Source organism: Puntigrus tetrazona, unplaced genomic scaffold (assembly GCF_018831695.1).
Source record: "Puntigrus tetrazona isolate hp1 unplaced genomic scaffold, ASM1883169v1 S000000520, whole genome shotgun sequence".
NCBI classification, from domain to species: domain Eukaryota; kingdom Metazoa; phylum Chordata; class Actinopteri; order Cypriniformes; family Cyprinidae; genus Puntigrus; species Puntigrus tetrazona.
In genome coordinates, this window is record NW_025048156.1 from 64,201 (window position 1) to 83,073 (window position 18,873).

General features: G+C 37.2%; 1 protein-coding gene and 1 pseudogene across 10 annotated transcripts in view; both read right to left on the bottom strand.

The window, feature by feature from the left end:
- Positions 1 to 10,915, bottom strand: part of LOC122334407 — a 70,582-nt pseudogene extending 59,667 nt beyond the window's left edge.
- Positions 10,916 to 15,290: 4,375 nt separating this feature from the next.
- The window catches only part of LOC122334396 (NACHT, LRR and PYD domains-containing protein 3-like), a 31,653-nt gene continuing 28,070 nt past the window's right edge, over positions 15,291 to 18,873 (bottom strand). For all 10 annotated transcript variants that reach the window (XM_043232274.1, XM_043232277.1, XM_043232276.1 and 7 more), the window contains 3 exons: positions 18,561 to 18,722; positions 16,562 to 16,608; positions 15,291 to 16,238 (listed from right to left, as the gene is read on the bottom strand). In XM_043232274.1, the coding sequence (XP_043088209.1) occupies positions 15,673 to 16,238; positions 16,562 to 16,608; positions 18,561 to 18,722 (775 nt within the window). In that variant the 3' untranslated portion in view covers positions 15,291 to 15,672. The remainder of the gene's footprint in view (positions 16,239 to 16,561; positions 16,609 to 18,560; positions 18,723 to 18,873) is intronic.

Consider the following 18,873-nt stretch of genomic DNA (forward strand, 5'->3'; position numbering starts at 1 on the left):
AGCTTTTTTATGCATCACTTTTTATATCACGTAAAACGCCGAGATCACCCGCAGTCGCGTTAACCTTCATCTTGCCAACAGTATCTCATCAGAGACGGATCATGCGACCTCCAATGACTTTACTCCTATTATTACTCATTGCTTCCTTAAACATATCACAACTGTGCTGCGCGGCCGTAAACTGCCAACTCGAAGTGAAAATAATGACTTCAGGTCATTTCCGCCCACCGATCTTCTGCGGAATAAACGTTGAACAGTAGGCCGCCTACAGTCTTCCCGCCCAGGTCTAATGCATCCTGTCTTTCGGCCCTTATAGGATGGCGTATCATAACGATGCAGGACATCAGCGGGGAAGGAAGGAAGGAAAAGAGCATCATTTGGCTTCCCGGCCGCAGTCTACCGTCAGCAGCACCTGCACCGCCGGCCACCCGGTAAAGCGGTATTATTACAATGTCAGCTTTAATCAACGTTGTAGTCAGCAGCGAGACCGTGCGGAGCTGCAGTTGTGCCGGAGCGTGGACCACTGACCGTAGGAAAAAACCAGACGCTGTTCAAGCGAGATCAAATCGCGACGCACGCATGCAGGAATACGCACATCGCATGAAGTATCGTATTAGTCTCCAAAATAAAAGTTTCGGTGTTTTGTGTATTTATTAAGTGCATATGTACACACACACACACACACACACACACACACACACACATGCATGTATATGCTTCAAATAAAATGTGCTACATTTACATGAGATATATCTATATACACACACGATACGTTTTATACAAATTAATGTATATAAAAACGGGAAAAAATACAGAGCTGTGCATGGGTTGCTTTTATGATGTACCGGAGCCGCCCAGAGTGTATAAAGGCAAATAAACATGATAACGGATTATTTTAATAATGTGTATTAAACTCTGAATGCATACTTGGCAACAGAGAGGAGGCGTTCGTAATATCACTTACAATGTGACTTTCAGCCAGAGCTTACATGTAAAGGCTATATATATATATATATATATATATATATATATATATATATATATATATATATATACTATATATATATATATATATATATATATATATTATACAGTATTAATATAATAAATAAACACACTATTATGTTTTACATGGGACATTATACAGTATTAATGTAATAAATAACGAAATGTTTTTTTTTGATTTATCAATCATATTCGTTTTTTTAACGTTTTAAAAGAAGTCTCTTCTGCTCAACAAGCATTTATTTGATTAAAAATCCCAAAAAACATTGGGAAATATTATTAAAGTTTAAAATAAGCGTTTTCTATGTGAACTCCTGTAATGAAAAGCAGAATTTCCAGCATCATTACTCCAGTCTTCAGTGTAACACGATCCTTCAGAAATCATTCTAATATTTTGAACATCTCTTCTTCTTATGATTTTTCTTAATATTTTTGTGGAAACTGGACTGCTGGCCTTTGCTGTGTTAAACCGGTCTGACTAGCTCTCAGATTACCAAAATTCCACTAAAACCAGCCATAAAAAAAAAAAAAAATGACCTTAGATGGTTTAGATTGTTAATCGAGATTTTATCACCGCTACATTACAATACATAACTCCACATGACAAACTAATGACTAAAACAACTCTTCGAGCGCCAGCATCTGCTATGTTTTGTGATGCTCTTGATTCATCCCGAGCAGAGAGTAAAAACACTACACACCCTCTAAGCTATTTGGTTTCCCAGCATGCTCAGCGCACTCGAGTTCTTCTCAACCACAGCGACTTTATGATGTGGAGAAGCAGTTTCATCACTTTGACAACAGAGAATCTCATAAAACTTGTGCAAACACTCACTGACGCTGGAGGAGGAAACATGAGATAGATTTTAAGAAGCGCGTCTCTTATGCAACCTCTATAGACGGGTTACATTATTATATCTTACTTTGTAAGCGGCAAACATCTTAAACACAGCGCAAAGGGTTAAATAAATGCACGATCGCATAAATACGGTGCAGCATCGCTTTTAATTCAATTGCTACTCTCGGTCAAACCATAAACCCAATAACGCTTAACTCACAATTGAGACGTCACTCTTTATAAACTTCACCAGTTTGCAGATTTCTTTAAAGTCTGACTTGATTACACACACACACACACACACACACACACACACACACACACACAGAGTAACGTCAGACCAGCCTCATCCTGGTCTGGTGTGGTTTTAACGCTGAAAAATGCAAGACACGTTCATTTTAACTGAACGCAGACGGCAGCGGTTTTAAGAACGCAATCCAGAACAGTCGCACTGGACTAAAAACGCTGCTAAAAAACCTTACCATCAAAGTAGCATCAGCTTGCAGAGACGTCTGAGATCTCTATATGACCAGAAACACACGTCTGTTCCAAGCTCATCTGCAGGAAGATCTATTGAAAGGATGCCGGTCCTCCAGCTGCGCTGCCACGGGCGTTTAACCCCACGGGTGGAAACCAGAGACGACAGGACGGAGCTGTCTCGCTGCATTCCCGTCTAACCACCCATAACACACCTTCACCTCCACCTAACTGCGTCCAACATCTCATTCTCGTGTGATTTTAATACGAGCTGACTTTATATTAGTCCAGTCAAAGAATAAATGTCAGCGGAAATATTCCTCAGCTAATACTGGAGACGGACTCATTTGAATTTATGGAGATGACTTTTAAATATGCAACGCATTTTGCATTTTTAAAAATGGAATCTACTAAATGCATTCATTTTAATGCAAATTTTTTTCGAAATTGAACTTTAAGGTGTGTGCGTTTGAGGGCGATATTTAAGGTAACGCTTTACTTTGAAAGTGCACTTTAGACATTCTGTTAACAGTAACTTTACAACTACACGTCAACTAGCAGTCATTAGAGTAATAGTTAACTGTCTGCTTCTAACACTTAGTTTTGATGCGTCCAAAACATACTTTGCAAGTATATGTCAACTTATTCTACCAAACCTAAACCTACCCTGACGGTCTACTCTGAGAATTAATAGATAATTAATGGCAATTACTAGTTACTTATAGTTAGTAGAATGTCTAAATTGGACAGTCAAAAAATAAAATCATATTTAATCATATTTTTTATAATTAAATATAAAAATATGTATGTTTAAATACACAAAAATTATGAATATAATGTAATAAATTATATTTAATAATCACAAAGCATTAAAGATTACTGCACTGGCAATATAAATTAATTGTTTTTAAATATCTTTAATTAAACACTGTCATTCATGACAATGAAAATTAAAATATTTTATGTAAAATATTTTAAATCTACCTGAATTTATGCATATTTTTATTTATATTTTATATATAGAATTAGGTTTTCCAAAATGGGATAACTTACAAATTAATTTGATCAAATGAAATAAAAAAAAAAATCTATAAAAAAATGTAAACACTAAAATGTGAACAAAAAAATAATAATAATAATAAAAAAAAAAAAATTCAATATTTTATTTGTGACTGTTAACCGATATCAAAGAACCGCAAACATATAAAAGTGTTGTTGATTATTAAAACATTAATTTTAAATCTCAGGTCGACTTAAAGTAAACAGCTGAAGTGCAAAAAGGTTCAGATATATTAAATGTTCATGCTTTACATTCGATAGTCCCCAAGTTACACTTTTACTATAAACACCCAGCCTCGAAGAAACACACGCTTTTTTTAAAACACAATCTCATTGCACGGTGTCAAAAGCAGAGAGTCGAGAGTCGAAACGCTTTCAAGCACTTAAACAGGGAGCCGATTTCCCAAACCATTTTAAATATTTCATTAGGAATTCATGTTGCTTCATGCATGGTTAGCGGCCTCGACTCGCCGAGAGGTCAGCCAGAGTGCAGCGCGCCGACAGGTTATGAGCCCAGTTCACCGACGGGGCACGCTCGCCGCTGTAACCCCTTCACCGCCGACAACCGGCACACACCACACGCTTCTCCGGAATATAAAAGATACTCAAACATGTTGAATCAAAAGTCCCTCGTGCTGTGCAAGTCCTAACGGCGCTCTTTAGCCAAGACTGTATTCGTAGCAGCTGCATTACGCAAACACAACACGAGCGTTATGGATGCATCCGCATGGGTTCCCGCACAGAAGAATGAGTCTGACAGACATGCATATGCACGTGAAGCGGTCGCCCAGATGGGTAGCAGTGAGCACAGATGTGCTTCGTGATATAAACACGTGCATCTGCATCAGAAGCGGAGCGACACTGAGGACTCAATTTAGATACGCCTCTGTTTACATACAAGAACTCTAATGAGCAAAACCCACCAACAATCTCTACGTGATTAGCCAAAGTAGAATTAAACATGCTGATAATTCCAGCAGTGGCGAGGGTTAAATCTAATATTACTATAGTAAAAAAAAAAAGGACCACGCATGCTAAAATAAATGGCTTTCACAAGCAATGGCAAGCAACACTGAATTAAACATTACATTTTAAATAGACTTTACTTACAACTGTGAAAGTACAGTTCATACCTTAAAATAATTTTATGTATAAAATTAACCTCATTACTAGTCAAACAATCGTAAAGAAAAGTTTGTGTTTAAAAGGCAACACTATAAAACAAGGGAAAGAAAGGATTTTTGATCAAATTTGTTCATTTATTAATTCATTTTTTTCCCACTAATGCCAGAATATCAAGTATTTTATCAGACTGCATATCAATAACCTAAATAAATCAACTAAAAATAGCTCCTATATAACTTCAAATGCTGCGAAGGTGTACAGTTAAACAGTAAGCGATACAAAAATAAATCTAACTATAATATTTTCTACAGCGGCTGCATCTGCATCAACAGTCACATAATGCTGCTTCCAAACAAACACATTTACACAATTACTCACAGCAAACAAACCATTCAAGCTTCTTCTTTTTTTTTTTTTTCACAAATGAAGTTTACTCGCTAGCAAATGTGAGTCATGTTGGATAAAACTTCAAAAGATTCATCCACGGGTGAATATCGGCGGATCACTGCATTTGTTTACTTCACTTAATAAACATCAAGCCGAGTGGCCCGGTCTCCGTTTTGGCCGAATATTCAGACAAATTGAATTAATCCGCATGCTGCACAAGATCTGCAAGTAAATTGGCTCTGCAAGCAAACTTAAGTCCTTCGTTTTCAGATGAGTAAACAAAAGCGCAAGCGCCACCATTGATTTTCATTCACAACTGGCCTATTTAACGCAACGCTGCAGCCATGCACACAATAGTCCAGACGCTGTCAGCAACCTCTGAATGGCTTCGAGACGCCGGTCTGTTCAGCACAATGCTGGAAAAGAAACAGCGCAAGGTCTGCCTTGAAATAAGGGACAGACGAATCAAAAACGATCCTGTCATCGTTTGTTCACTTCGCTCCAAACCTGCAGGACTTCTGTTCTGATTTTCAATGCGGGTTCATAAAAGCAGCCTACTTCGTTTCCTTGTTTTCTCACATAAAAGTAGCACGGACTGAATTTATGATACTTTCGCGGCTTTGTCCTTTCGTGTTCGAAAGCCTTTCGAAGAAAAAAGAAATTCAAAGAGGTTTGGAACAACGCGGTGGACGAGTTTTGTATTTTCTGCAGGAACTACTGCTTTAACGGGAAACGGTACCTTGAGTACTTCCTATTCAATCTTCTGAGGAATAAAGTTAGAAACAGCTCCTTCCATCCACAAAGGCCATCTTGTAAGGAGCGCACATGACCCAGTTCTAGAAGGGTGCTTCAATAACATTAGCGAAAGCAATTAACCTTTAGCCGGCAGCTCCTTAAAGTGAACAGGGTGCAAATATGTTCCTTTATTCACACTGATTACATATACTATTATAGACAAGCATCTGAGATACTGACCTAGAACCAATGCTTAAACGTTTTGAGACACCATGGCCTTACCATCTTTGTTTTGTTCTTCAGATACGAAAAAAACAATCCTAGTTCTCAAAGATTGCTACGTATTGGGGGAAATTATAATAATATACCCATCTGAGATGGTCTATGATGGTCTAACTCCACTTAAATCCAGCAAAAAAGACCAGTTTGGTCAGTCTGGGAGACCAGACGATTACTTTAGGTCGGTTTATGGTATTTTTCTGAAGGGCTACTAGATTACAAAGTATAATTTTGTCCAGTTCTGAATGTGAAATCCATGACCATAATGATATATAATGTAATATATATAAGTGAGGGTTTGCTTTTTTGTTTGTAAATTTGATAATTCTGCATCGACTTTAAGGCAGCATCATGTTCTTTCATCGTTCAGTTTCAATTCCAATGAAACAGCAGAACCAGATAATCAAGCTCCGCAGGTTGGCTTGGAAATTACAGGCGGATTTTTTTTTTTTGGAGGCCTGAAACTCAGCAGGAAAGATTTCCAGGAGCCGGATTGGCCCCGTCTAATCTGAAAGAAACATCCACTTCACGGTGATTCGTATTTTCTGAACGTAAAAAGAACAGCTTGCATGCAGGTGCGGTTTTAGCATATCAAAAAATGCTGGGCATCTCAGGAGATGAACGGGGGTTACTGGAGGTTAAACAGGAGATTTACTCTGTTAAACCTCAATCAACGTACAAGCTCTTTAAAAACTGAAACAACATGAAACGGCCACTGAATATTAATAAAGACATTAGATAGTCAAACCCAGTTCTCAACAGAACCACTGAGATGATGATTGCAGGAAATGTTAAGATTCGACGGAAAATTGGTTTGATTTTGGATGCTTTAAATCACCCCGAAACCTAGATGATGTAAGGACCCTTACAATAGAGAAGACGTGAAACAGATACTGGATATGAATATTAATTAATTTTACCATTAACATCTAATTAATTTGCGATAGTATCATGATTAGCATATGAATTAACTGTTTTTAGCTCAGTGATTCATAACCTTGGCCTGGTAACTCAAGGATCCTGGGTTCAAATCTCATAAAGGCTCAAACAATCAGCTGAGAATTGAGCAACAATTGCTTACTGGAAAAATATGCCGCCATCCACATTTTGCACACCTATACACTTCACTACAGTTTCCCACTGATAGAAACTCCAGCAAAACAATAAAACACCAACAGCTTTTATTCTTTTTTGCACAAATTACGACTACAGTAACAGAATGTTAGTTTCAAAAGACTTATTTTCGTGCATAATAGTAGTTATGTCCTCAAAAGGCTTTTTTGTGCAAGATCTTTGCATCACAGAACATGCGCTGGATGTTTGGCTGTTCTGACGTAGTAAAACTTGCTTGTGAGCTCACTGCAATTGCAACGTGGAGCATTTAAGCCATGAAAAAGAGCACAAAAACTTGCAGAAGCGAGATGAAAGTGCACGGCTATTTCAACAGATCAGTTTATATCTCAAATGCAATAGAGCACGTACCTTTTAGTGCCACTTACTCAACATATAATTAGACATTGCTGGGATACGTACAGCAACCAACGTAATGCATCACCATCACCAGGTTACTGTTCATCTGTTTCAGATAAAACCAAACACACTTTCAACACCACTCATTGGGCATATGGGTCTCAAAACGTGCAAGAAGCAACGCAATACGATTTCGCAGAAATCTTGTCACATACACACATTTCCAGTGAGTATTTTCCCCAACTAGAATTAAGCCTACCAAAACACATCAGCCTCTGGATTATGCAAATTAAGGTCTTACGTTTTTATGTAATACGCAAACTACTGATTCATTAGATTTCCAACAAAAATAACTACACCAACTGCAACAATGCAATGTTACTATGCAAAATGTATTAAATTGTATTAGAATTCGTAATGTTGTAGTGACGAACTAATTTTCCGAACCCGATGCGCTGCTGACTTTACGCGTCTCACGCTAATCTCACGCTATACATCCTGACACGCGCCAGTTAAGTCGTCTGGATGCAAGAGGCAAAGAAACAGACTCCTCCAAGACCGTCACACAGCGGGGATCCCAGCGTGAGATCTCTGCCACAACGCCATCCTCAAAGAACCACATCCTGTATCTCCATAAAGGCCCCGAGAGCACAAAACCACCAGTGACGAATCACATCCACAACGCATTCAAGGAATGTTTTCCGGGTTTAATATAACTTAAGCAGCGTGGACAACATCTGCACAGAATCTGCCTCTGTTTGATTCCTAATCACAATACTCTCCCACATTAAGTCACTAAAGCACCGATACAGGCTGAATTATAAAACCACTCACCACACAACGTCTCCGAGCGATGCACATCATACAGGACAGTCGTGCGCTTTTCTCCTCTAAATCACACGCCACCTGTTAAAGAAATGAGAAACGTCCATCATGAAGAAGTCATTAATCAGACGATTTTAGAGAGCGCTGCTCAGAGGACGCGGGGACACTTAACGTGGTTTTCAATGTCAAGTCAGCATGAACCTGTTTTTAACGACCTCTCAAAGACAATAAATCAGTTCTGTAGCCAGAAATGATTTTTCAGAGCAGCAGCATGATAAAAAATAAGACACATTTTTAAAAAAAAACTCCAAAATGTACATTATGAATTGTAAAAAAAATTGTTTTGTTGGCTATTATGCGAAATAACTTTTTTTAATTGCAACCAAAATATCGCAATGCAATCACGATGTTCTAAAAATGGGCTTTATTTAACGCATTTTGTTGCGAAATATGCCTCGAACAGGTTTCGTTAGACTCACTCGTCACTTCTGAACTCTGTTCAAACACGGGCGAGCGCTTCAAGATGAGCGTAAAGTCGCTCTGCAGAGGTTCTGTGTGAAATCCGGGCTGGATCTGAAGCTCTCCAACACTTACCGAAGCCTAAAGACCTAAAAACCAGAGTCAACACGATGACAGCGCTCAATTAATGTCCTTTCCAAGACAGATCTCCACCTAATTCGTCTCATTCTTCTGCCCGTCTAGTCGCCACCAGAGCTGAAGGTCTGGCAGCAATTTTAACCATCTGTGTGATTTTACAAACCTCTAAATATATAAGCTCATTGTGGAAAATGTAAATTTGCTCTTGAAAACATTAGGCTGAAGATAAGCAAACGTTTCATCAAACTCATCTGTGCAATTAGACTTTTGACTCCAAATTTTAGGGGCGATTGACAGCGTGGGATGAACAAGCTTTAACTTCATTAAGTGGCAATTAGTGGCCCGGCACAATATCCGAAAAACATTTTTGAGCGGATATTCAAAGATGGCTTTTCGTTTGAACATTTTCCGACAGAGGAATTCCAGCAAATGAGACATAAAACGACCCGACGGCCACAAAGGTCACGCGTCTGTCAATCAGCAGCACTATCATCTGAACCGAGCCTACGGCATCAATAATTCATCGCAGCACCTGACAGACATGAACTAACCGGGTAAATCGGAGCTTATCACCTGAACAAATCAATTAATAGATTTCAGCGTAATGAATCAGATCAGCGCTGCTACACACAATTACTATTGTCTTGATTGCTTGCGAGGAGGAAAAAAAAAAAAAAAAAAGCAGCTTGATTCAGTAGACGGAAACGCCGAGAGACTCGATCTTCTTCAAATCAACATTGATCACGACTCTACGTGTGAAATTATCAATGATTGACAAAGCGTGGCGTGCATCTACGGTGTCTCCTCAATTAAGGGTGTCAATCAAACACTTTGAGAAGACGAAACAAGAAACATTTGGTAATAAATAATTAAGTATGTGATGCAGCCACACCTCTGGAAAGAAGTCGACAGTCTATCGACTACGTTTAGTTTCCAATAACGGAACGAAATGTGCGATATTGACTTGCCCAGCAGTTTAAATCAACTCTATGGCTCTGTCTGTATATCTACACAAACACAATCACAAACAGATCTCCTCGAAACAACACAACTATTGCTTTTGTTAGCTTTGAGGTGCAACCGAACACATTATATTTCTGCCTTAGTTTTATTTACACGTTATGATTTTATTTAGATTTGCTTTATATATTTTACTCATTTCCACACTGTTGTACATTAAGGTATGTGCACTTCTGGCTAAACATAAGTTTATGCATTTAGCAGATACTTTTTTTTTATTATTTATCCAAAGCAACTACAAATTGAGCAGTAAAACGTACAAACATACAACTAAATAAAACGTTTGACATCTATACGTCGCGTAATTCTATTTGCTCATGCAAGATACTTTGAGAACGAAAACCTTGTACGAGTTTAAAGATTAAAAACAAAACTATAATATATATATATATATATATATATATATATATATATATATATATATATATATATATATATATATATTATATATATATATATATAATATATAAACAGATTATGCAACATTAAATGCTTAATACCGAACTTTCAATTAAAAACAATTACAATAATTGTCATATAACAAGCAGTAACAACTATCTATATAGCAACAGGAGAACAACATATCAGAGTAAAATACTGATTGTAATATTTCTGGATGCAGTTTTGAAGGTTGCACACCTGTAACTGTTAAGAAAGTGAAAACTGGCGTCTCCAGTGACTCCAGCTTGCAACACTAACGTCCTGCTGTAGATCAGCTCTGGACCAGAACACCTGTATTATACAATCTATAGAGTCCACGCGGGAAATAAAGCCGCCTATCACGCTGTTCTATTAGTCTCCCCTCTTGAAACGCACATGCAGATTCTCAACACTGTATCGCTGGTTAATTCCGGCAGCGCTGGTTCGTAAAGGCAGCCTGACGCCGATCTGAACTCCAGCTCTTACCTTCAGATGAAGCTGAGCGCGTTTCTTTCATTGTGTGAGAAACCCTCGCGCGGCTGTCAAAGATGATGCTGAGCGCTCGTGCACGCGCCGATGGGAAGATGAGGAGGAGGAGGAGGATGATGCTGGGCTCCTCGGCGAGTGTGTGTGTGTGTGTGTGTTTGGAGAGTATGCGCGCTCTGACGGCCTACGGTCCGTGTCTCTCTGTGTGTGTGTGTGTGTGTGTGTGTGAGACACAGTACTTCTGCTCCGCCCCTTTAACTCTGCTAGGCTATTACCAAACACACAGCGCCACCTGACGAAAGAGAAAGAGAGAGAGAGAGAGAGAGAGAGAGAGAGAGAGAGAGAGAGAGAGAGAGAGAGAGAGAGAGAGAGAGAGAGAGAGAGAGAGAGAGAGAGAGAGAGAGAGAGCAGGTGTATCAAGTTTAAACAACAAAAGACTTCACAGATCAAAAAAACTTTCAATGCAATGCAATGTTCAATGCATACAACTCTAAAAATTAGAAAAAAAAAATCGTTACTCGAAATAAAATGAATAGCTATTATTCATTTTGAAAACATATGCATCCATTTTTTTTTGTAGTTTTTATTTTATTTTATATTTAAATGACGTGTGAATGACGTAAAAACTAAAACTACACCAAATATAATAAATACGAAAGTAATAAATATAAGCTATACATATAACTACGTTTGTAAAGTCGGACGTGTCTCACGTTTAATACACGACTGACATCTCCTGGTGATGATATGCACGCGCAGAAGTGATTTATAAGATCAGTGTCCAGAGTCTACTAAATTGCCCCTAGCAATAATATTGATCTAACAATTAAATATAAGGTAGTCTGCCTTTGTTGAAAACACATCTGGTCACACCACTGATATCACCTGAGAAGGTACAGTAGAAAACTGCACGCTTTGAAGGACACGCATCTGCAGATTAAGAGCATACGAGGTAGATGAAGTGTTAAAAAATAGTTGAAGCATAGTTCAGTTGAATGACAAAGTTCAGCCTATAGGCCTGAGCTCCTTAGGGGTCCTATTATGTTTGCACTTTTTGAATTTTAGTCAGTGTAGTGCATGTGTTTGGGCATCTCCCAGCGTATTAATATAGTTTTAAAGTCATAACATGATATTCTGCAAGTAATTGCATGCCAAAAATTAGTGTTAGACCCACTGAAACCAAAAGGGCTACGAGCCACTTAAGCTTACCATGCTTTCGGGAAACACAGTTTCTAAATCTGACATGAGTTTGAGCCGCATCTTCAACTGAACAAGCAGTTTTTCTGTGATTGTAATTTTGAGGAAATGTTTCGATGTTAACAGCAAATCAATAACAGAGTAGACATTAGGATTAATAAAGAAGAAATAAAGTGGATGACACTGCATTTTTGGAGTGATAAAATTGCATCGGAAATCACATATTACTAACGTGAAAACCGAAATGTCTCAAATAATTGCAATACGTAATGCAAAATGAAATGTAATAAATCAGAACTGATCGTATCATTCTCTCACGGTGCCATACGTTATTTGAGGTACAGAAAAATACCAATAAATCTGACAAAAATACCATTTATATACTGCAGAAGAGAGCAGCGAGGATCTGTCAAAGGTGTCATAAATAGTGAACTGTACTTCTCTTGCAAATTAAAAAAAAATAAGATGATACATAAAAGTTAGGTCTTAGTGTAATGAAAGTAGAATTAAGTAGAAAGAGTTCAAAAGAGAGGTAATGTGTGTGTGTGTGTGTGTGTGTGTGTGTTGTGTGTGTTTGTGTGCGTGTCTTAGTTGTTTCTCACAGAAAGCTGTTTAATCTCACACAGAGACACTGAACTACCAGAACAGCAAAAATTAATTTCAGCACAGAGGGGTTCAGTGAATGAGTGCCAGCCGGCCAGATAGAGGATGCAGAGACATGTGTGTGTGTGTGTGTCCATTACTGACCAGGAATATGTCACCAATATAGTTTAGACTCCAGGAGTTTCCAATGCATACAAACCCACAGCCGTGTCCTTTCCTGCTGATTCCTTTCTACTCCACTGATCTCCGCTATGTTCAGACTCTCAGGAACATCTTCCAGTCAGAACCTGAAGATGCTCGTGAAATCTCTCTGGATGATCTAGCGCCAGTGCCCTTAATTCAAAATATTCAGCAAAGCGACTAAACAACGATCGGTTAAAACCCGATTGATATAAAAGGTTTCTGTGACGGTTCAAACGCTGATTGTAAAGCTAAACTTCACAGAAAATATAAACTGGCTCTTTAAAGCTGATTGGCTAATCCCAGTGTTGTTCAAGGGGCAACAAATATATTGATTCAGGAACACGTCGAGTTCAGCAAAATCAGGTCTAGGGTAGGAGTATGGATGGCTTTATTGCCCCAATGAGGTGGCAAACGTGGCATGCATTTAATAATTAGAATTAAAGTTAATATTTACACATAAATTATCATTGCATACTGTATAATGTACTACAATATTGAGGTGGATAAAATTGCCATTATTTACACGAAGTAGTAGAAAAGAGCAGAAAATCTTGCTATTTTAACATAGTGTAAATCTATAGCTATTTTTACTTAGTGTAAATAGCATCTGTCTCTAAGAGAACTAGCTATTTTCACTGCAAATGGATGGCTGCTTAGACTGTAAATGCTGTTATTAATGCTCATATTTCTTATGTATTTGAGTGGTGGGAGACACAGAGAGTAATTCAGCTCTTTGTCAGCATCAGAAGATCTGTTTTTGGCTCATGTTTCTGATTTCTGTTTCTGAATTTACCTTTGAACTGCCGTTTTGGGATCAGAGACTGTTTCTCACGCTGCTGTTGATTCACAAGAAGCTAAACTGAATTAAGATCATCTTCATTCACAGTACGCTCGCTAGTCAAACTAAAATCCCAGAAGAAATAAAAAATCAGCGTTTCAACGTGGACAAAAAAGCGCTTTTGCTCAGATTGGACTGTTATTTGAGCAATAGCAGGAGGATCTTTCAACAGCAATAATATCACACAAACATCTGTTATAGGGCATATGTTTCATTTAAAGTGCATTCATTTGGGTGGTGACATCTTTTATGGGCGTGGCTTGATGGAGCGCGGGAGACACAGATAAACTGATCTATAAGAAACTTTAATGCTGTCACTTAGGAAGTCTGCTCAAAAAACATAATTAAATGAATTGCTAATTACAACATCGAAATAAAAATGTAAAGCATGTGCAAATACTAGAAATCATGAATATAAATAATAGTTAAATTTAACACTAATACCTTTTTCATACAACCTCATATTAAATTTAAGACCTAAACCTGTAATGGAAATGTATATGTAATATTTGATGCGTTTAACGTAAATAAATAAATCGCTGTAATTGATTATATTTATTACTAAGATATACAGTGAACTTTTCTTAGCAGCAGACAATATTCCATGCAAAATATCCCCACAACTGCAAAGCATCACTAAGGTTTTTGGTGTAAATTTACTCTGAAGAAATGTTTCCATCAGTGCTCTCTCAGCTTTTAAAAATTAAATTTGCATTTTTTTTTTTTTTGCATATTTACCTTTACAAAGGCTTCATTTTACAAATGCATACATGCTTTGATATAATAAACATAAAACGCTGGATATTCTCCTCTGATGAAAAAAAATCTTTTTGTAAGTACATCAGACTGCCAGGTGTCTATTTTTATGATATGATGTTTGATGTTATTATGTTGCTGTCTTGCGAGTGCGTGCATAGATACTTCCGGCTTGTGCTAAAAGTCAGTGCAGAGAACCAGAGAAATACAAATATTACCTTCTATATACGTTTACAGTATTTATAATATCACTTTTTTATGCAAATAAGATTTACACCACTATCATTACTATACTACAAATGTTAACTGAGCTAGTATTTAAAACTTACATATTTAATAAAATATTACTTATTTTATCATAACTGAATGATTAATGCATGTATACATATAAAAATGATTGCTATGGGTTACAGAAGTTTTAAACCCTGCAAATGAAAACTTAGATGTTCCCTACATTTGTTGAGACAATTAGAAAAATCACTGAAACTCAAAAGAGCTCAAAATTACAATAAAATATACCTAAAACATATACTGAATTAAAATCTCTAACATTTTTTTATTTTCATATCAGAGGTCTCCCAAAAAATTCAAAAGGTGGAAGATTTAGTTGTAGTTTATATAGTTAATATAGTTTATAAATATTTATATATAATATATAGATATAGGTTAATATAGCAAAACTGTTCTATTGATTCTTGAGAAAAGAAAAAACAATGTTGCATTAGTTTTTTATTTTACCATTAAAACTACTTGACTTTTAAACTCAGAATAAATATTTGACATATTATTAATCTAACAGTATTTGAATGATAACAGTCATATTGAGTGATAAACAGACATGAAAAATATTTTTACTGATCATTAATTACTATAAGCATTGAATTATACATATTATACATATATAATATATATAAACAAATTCTAATAGGCATTTAAATTATTGATGTTCTGTTAAATGATGCTAAAGATTAGAAAGCACAATACACAATATGAGGATAAAATATCAGCTCGTGAAATAAAAATTAGCTTTATTGCCAGGTATGTTAACACATACAAGGAATTTGTTTTGGTGATTAAAGTTCCACAGTGCAACAGAAAGACAAAGATACAGATAAACAGATACAAGAAACAAAAAAATAGACAAAGTGCAAAAATATTCACTTATATTCAAAACTATAAACAACTATAAGTGATCCTCAAACCCTCCTGATTATCTGGTCTCTACATGGTTTTGTTCCTCATCTTCAACTCCATTGAACAATCAGTTTGACTGTGATTTTGAGACCCCTGATCGTATATACACTAAAAATAAGATTACACAAGAGAAAGAACTTACAGGCGTGTGCCTTAAAATGAGATCGATTGTGTTTCTTTATTCAGCTGTGTTTCTCACAGGACGCGGTTTAATCTCACACAGAGACACCGAAGTATTAATATTATAAAACCCAAATCCAGCATAGAGGGGTTCAGTGAACGTGGTGTTGAACGTGTGTAAGTGTGTGAGTGTGTGTGTGTCAGAGACGCTGTAGAAGGACAGAGTGCCAGCCGACCAGTCCAGATACACTCCTACTCTGTTAGAACGACACGAAGGAGCGGATATTACTCTGTGCTTATTATTGTGAGAGACAGCGAAACTGTCATCAAAACATTCCAGACTCCAGGAATTTTTATTGTGTCCAAACAAACAGTAATCACTCCATCCTTCCCTCTTAATTGTTTTATATGCTACTGAGACTTTAACTTTGTTTCCGCCCCATTCAGCCTCCCAGTAAGAACATTCAGACATGCTCTCTTTACACAGAATCTGATGACACTCAAATCTTTTCGAATGATGATCATACAGCTGTTTCTCTTTCACATTTGTCACCTTTCTGTTCCCCTCAGACAGAGATAGGAAATTATTTGCCGTGTCTAAATCCAGTGTGAGATCGCACGCATCTAAACACAAGAATGGAGTCAGTTGACAGTTGCATTTACAAATATAGTGCAGTAGTTTGGATTTATGTTTTATGATTCATGTTAAAAACCACATTATAATCTAAAAACATTGATTAACTTGACATATTACAACAATATAAAAAACTATTTTATTTTTTAAAAATCCTAAAATGATTTTGGCTAGCTGATAAGCCAATATTAAAGTTTTTGTTTAGTTTAAATGAAATATGGAAATCCCCCCAATAATTCGGCAAAAGCATTACTAATTTGTAGTCTTTTTATCAAAAATGTTTTCAGAGCCATAATAAGTTAGTGTGTCTTACATTTCTGAGGTCCTTTAATAATCCGGAACTGTCCACAGTGATCCACACTATACACACAGGAGATGAATATAAATATAAACATTTATTTTAATTTATCATAAACAGAAAAAATAATAAAAATCAGTGGTCAGTGACTTTGAGTTTATTTCTTGGGTGCTGCTGTTAAGAGTCACAAGCAGCTGTTGAACTGAATCAAGACCACCTTCAAGAGTTGAAGAGTTCAAGACATTGTTCAAGACATGTCACTATTTTCCTGTGTGTTACGTGAGTATACATGCTACAACCCCTGGCAAAAAGTATGGAATCACCAGTCTTGGACGAGCACTCATTCAGACATTTCATTCTGTAGAACAAACTCAGATCACAAACATGAAACAATCATGAAGTCATTCCAAAGTGCAACTTCTTGGCATTCAGAAACACTAAAAGAAATGAAGAAAAAACATTGTGATAGTCAACAAATGATACTTGTATAGTGCAAGCACAGGGAAAAAAATATGGAATCATGAAAAACAGACAAACAAAAACCAGTCAAATCATATCACTAGTATTTAGTTGCACCACCTCTGGCTTTTATAACAGCTTGCAGTCTCTGAGGCATGGACTTGATGAGTGACAAGCAGTATTCTTCATCAGTCTGGTGCCAACTATCTTTGATTGCAGCTGCCAGATCAGCTTTGCAGGTCGGAGCCTTGCCTTGGACCATTTTTTTCAATTTCCACCACAGGTTTTCAATTGGCTTGAGATCTGGACTATTTGCAGGCCATGACATTGACTGGATGCGTCTTTCTCCAAGGAATGCTTTCACAGTTTTTGCTCTATGGCACGATGCATTGTCATCTTGGAAAATAATTTCATCATCCCCAAACATCTTTTCTATTGAAGGGATAAGAAAACTGTCCAAAATGTCAATGTAAACTTGTGCATTTATTGAAGAGGTAACCACAGGCATCTCCCCAGTGCCTTTGCCTGACATGCAGCCCCATATCATCAAGGACTGTGGAAATTTGGATGTTTTCTTTAGGCAGTCTTCCTTGTAAATCTCACTGGAACGGCACCAAACAAAAGTTCCAGCATCATCACCTTGTCCAATGCAGATTTGTGACTCATCACTGAACATAACCTTCATCCAGTCATCCACAGTCCATGATAGCTTCTCCTTAGCCCATTGCAGTCTTGTTCTTTTCTGTTTAGGTGTCAATGATGGTTTTCTTTTAGCTTTTCTGTATAAAAAAATCCCATTTCCTTTAGGCGATTTCTCACAGTTCGGTCACATACATTGACTCCAGCTTCCTCCCATTTATTGTTCACTTGTTTTGTTGTGCATTTTTGGTTTTCAAGACATATGGCCTTCAGTTTTCTGTCTTGACGCTTGGATGTCTTCCTTGGTCTACCAGTACGCTTGGCTTTAAGAACCTTCCCATGCTGTTCGTACTTGGTCCATATCTTAGATACAGCTGACTGTGAACAGCCCACATCTTTGGCAACCATGCGTGAAGAGTTACCTTCTTCAAGTAGTTTGACAATCCTCTCTTTGGTTTCAAGAGACATCTCACTTGTTGGAGCCATGACTCTTGCCAATCCACTTGGTCTAGCAGCCCTCCAAGGTGCGATAACTGCAATGCTTTTAACTGCAGACTAACGAGCAGATCTAATCTGACACAGGTGCACAATTAAGGAAAGGAAATTGACTGAATGAATCCTTATTTTTTCCTCAGAATTGAATGATTCCATATTTTATTCCTTGTGCTTGCTCTATACAAGTATCACAATGTTTTTTCTTCATTTCTTGTTGCACTTTGGAATGACTTCATGATTGTTTCATGTTTGTGATCTGAGTTTGTTCTACAGAATGAAATGTCTGAATGAGGGCTCGTCCAAGACTGGTGATTCCATACTTTTTGCCAGGGGTTGTATAAGCAGGATCTATTGGTATACACTGGGTTTTAATGACTTTAGAGCACAGACATGACGGGATAATTGTCAGTGTTGAACATACTTGAGTTTTTCCAGTCTGTAGTGTGGATCAGAGAGCAGCTTGACTAATGATGGTCCTGGGTGATTGTAGCTGAGATCCAGCTCTCTCAGGTGTGAGGGGTTTGAACTTAGAGCTGAAGCCAAAAAACAACAGCCTTCCTCTGTCACCACACAACCAGATAATCTACAAACACACATACCAAGTATCACATTTTATTTTTCCTCTTAATGTGTTGGGGAAAAAAACATTCATTTCTAAATTATAAAGAATATATTGTGATTTCTATCAAAAAAAACCCCACTTATCACTCATCAACATAGCTTGTCATTTCTTG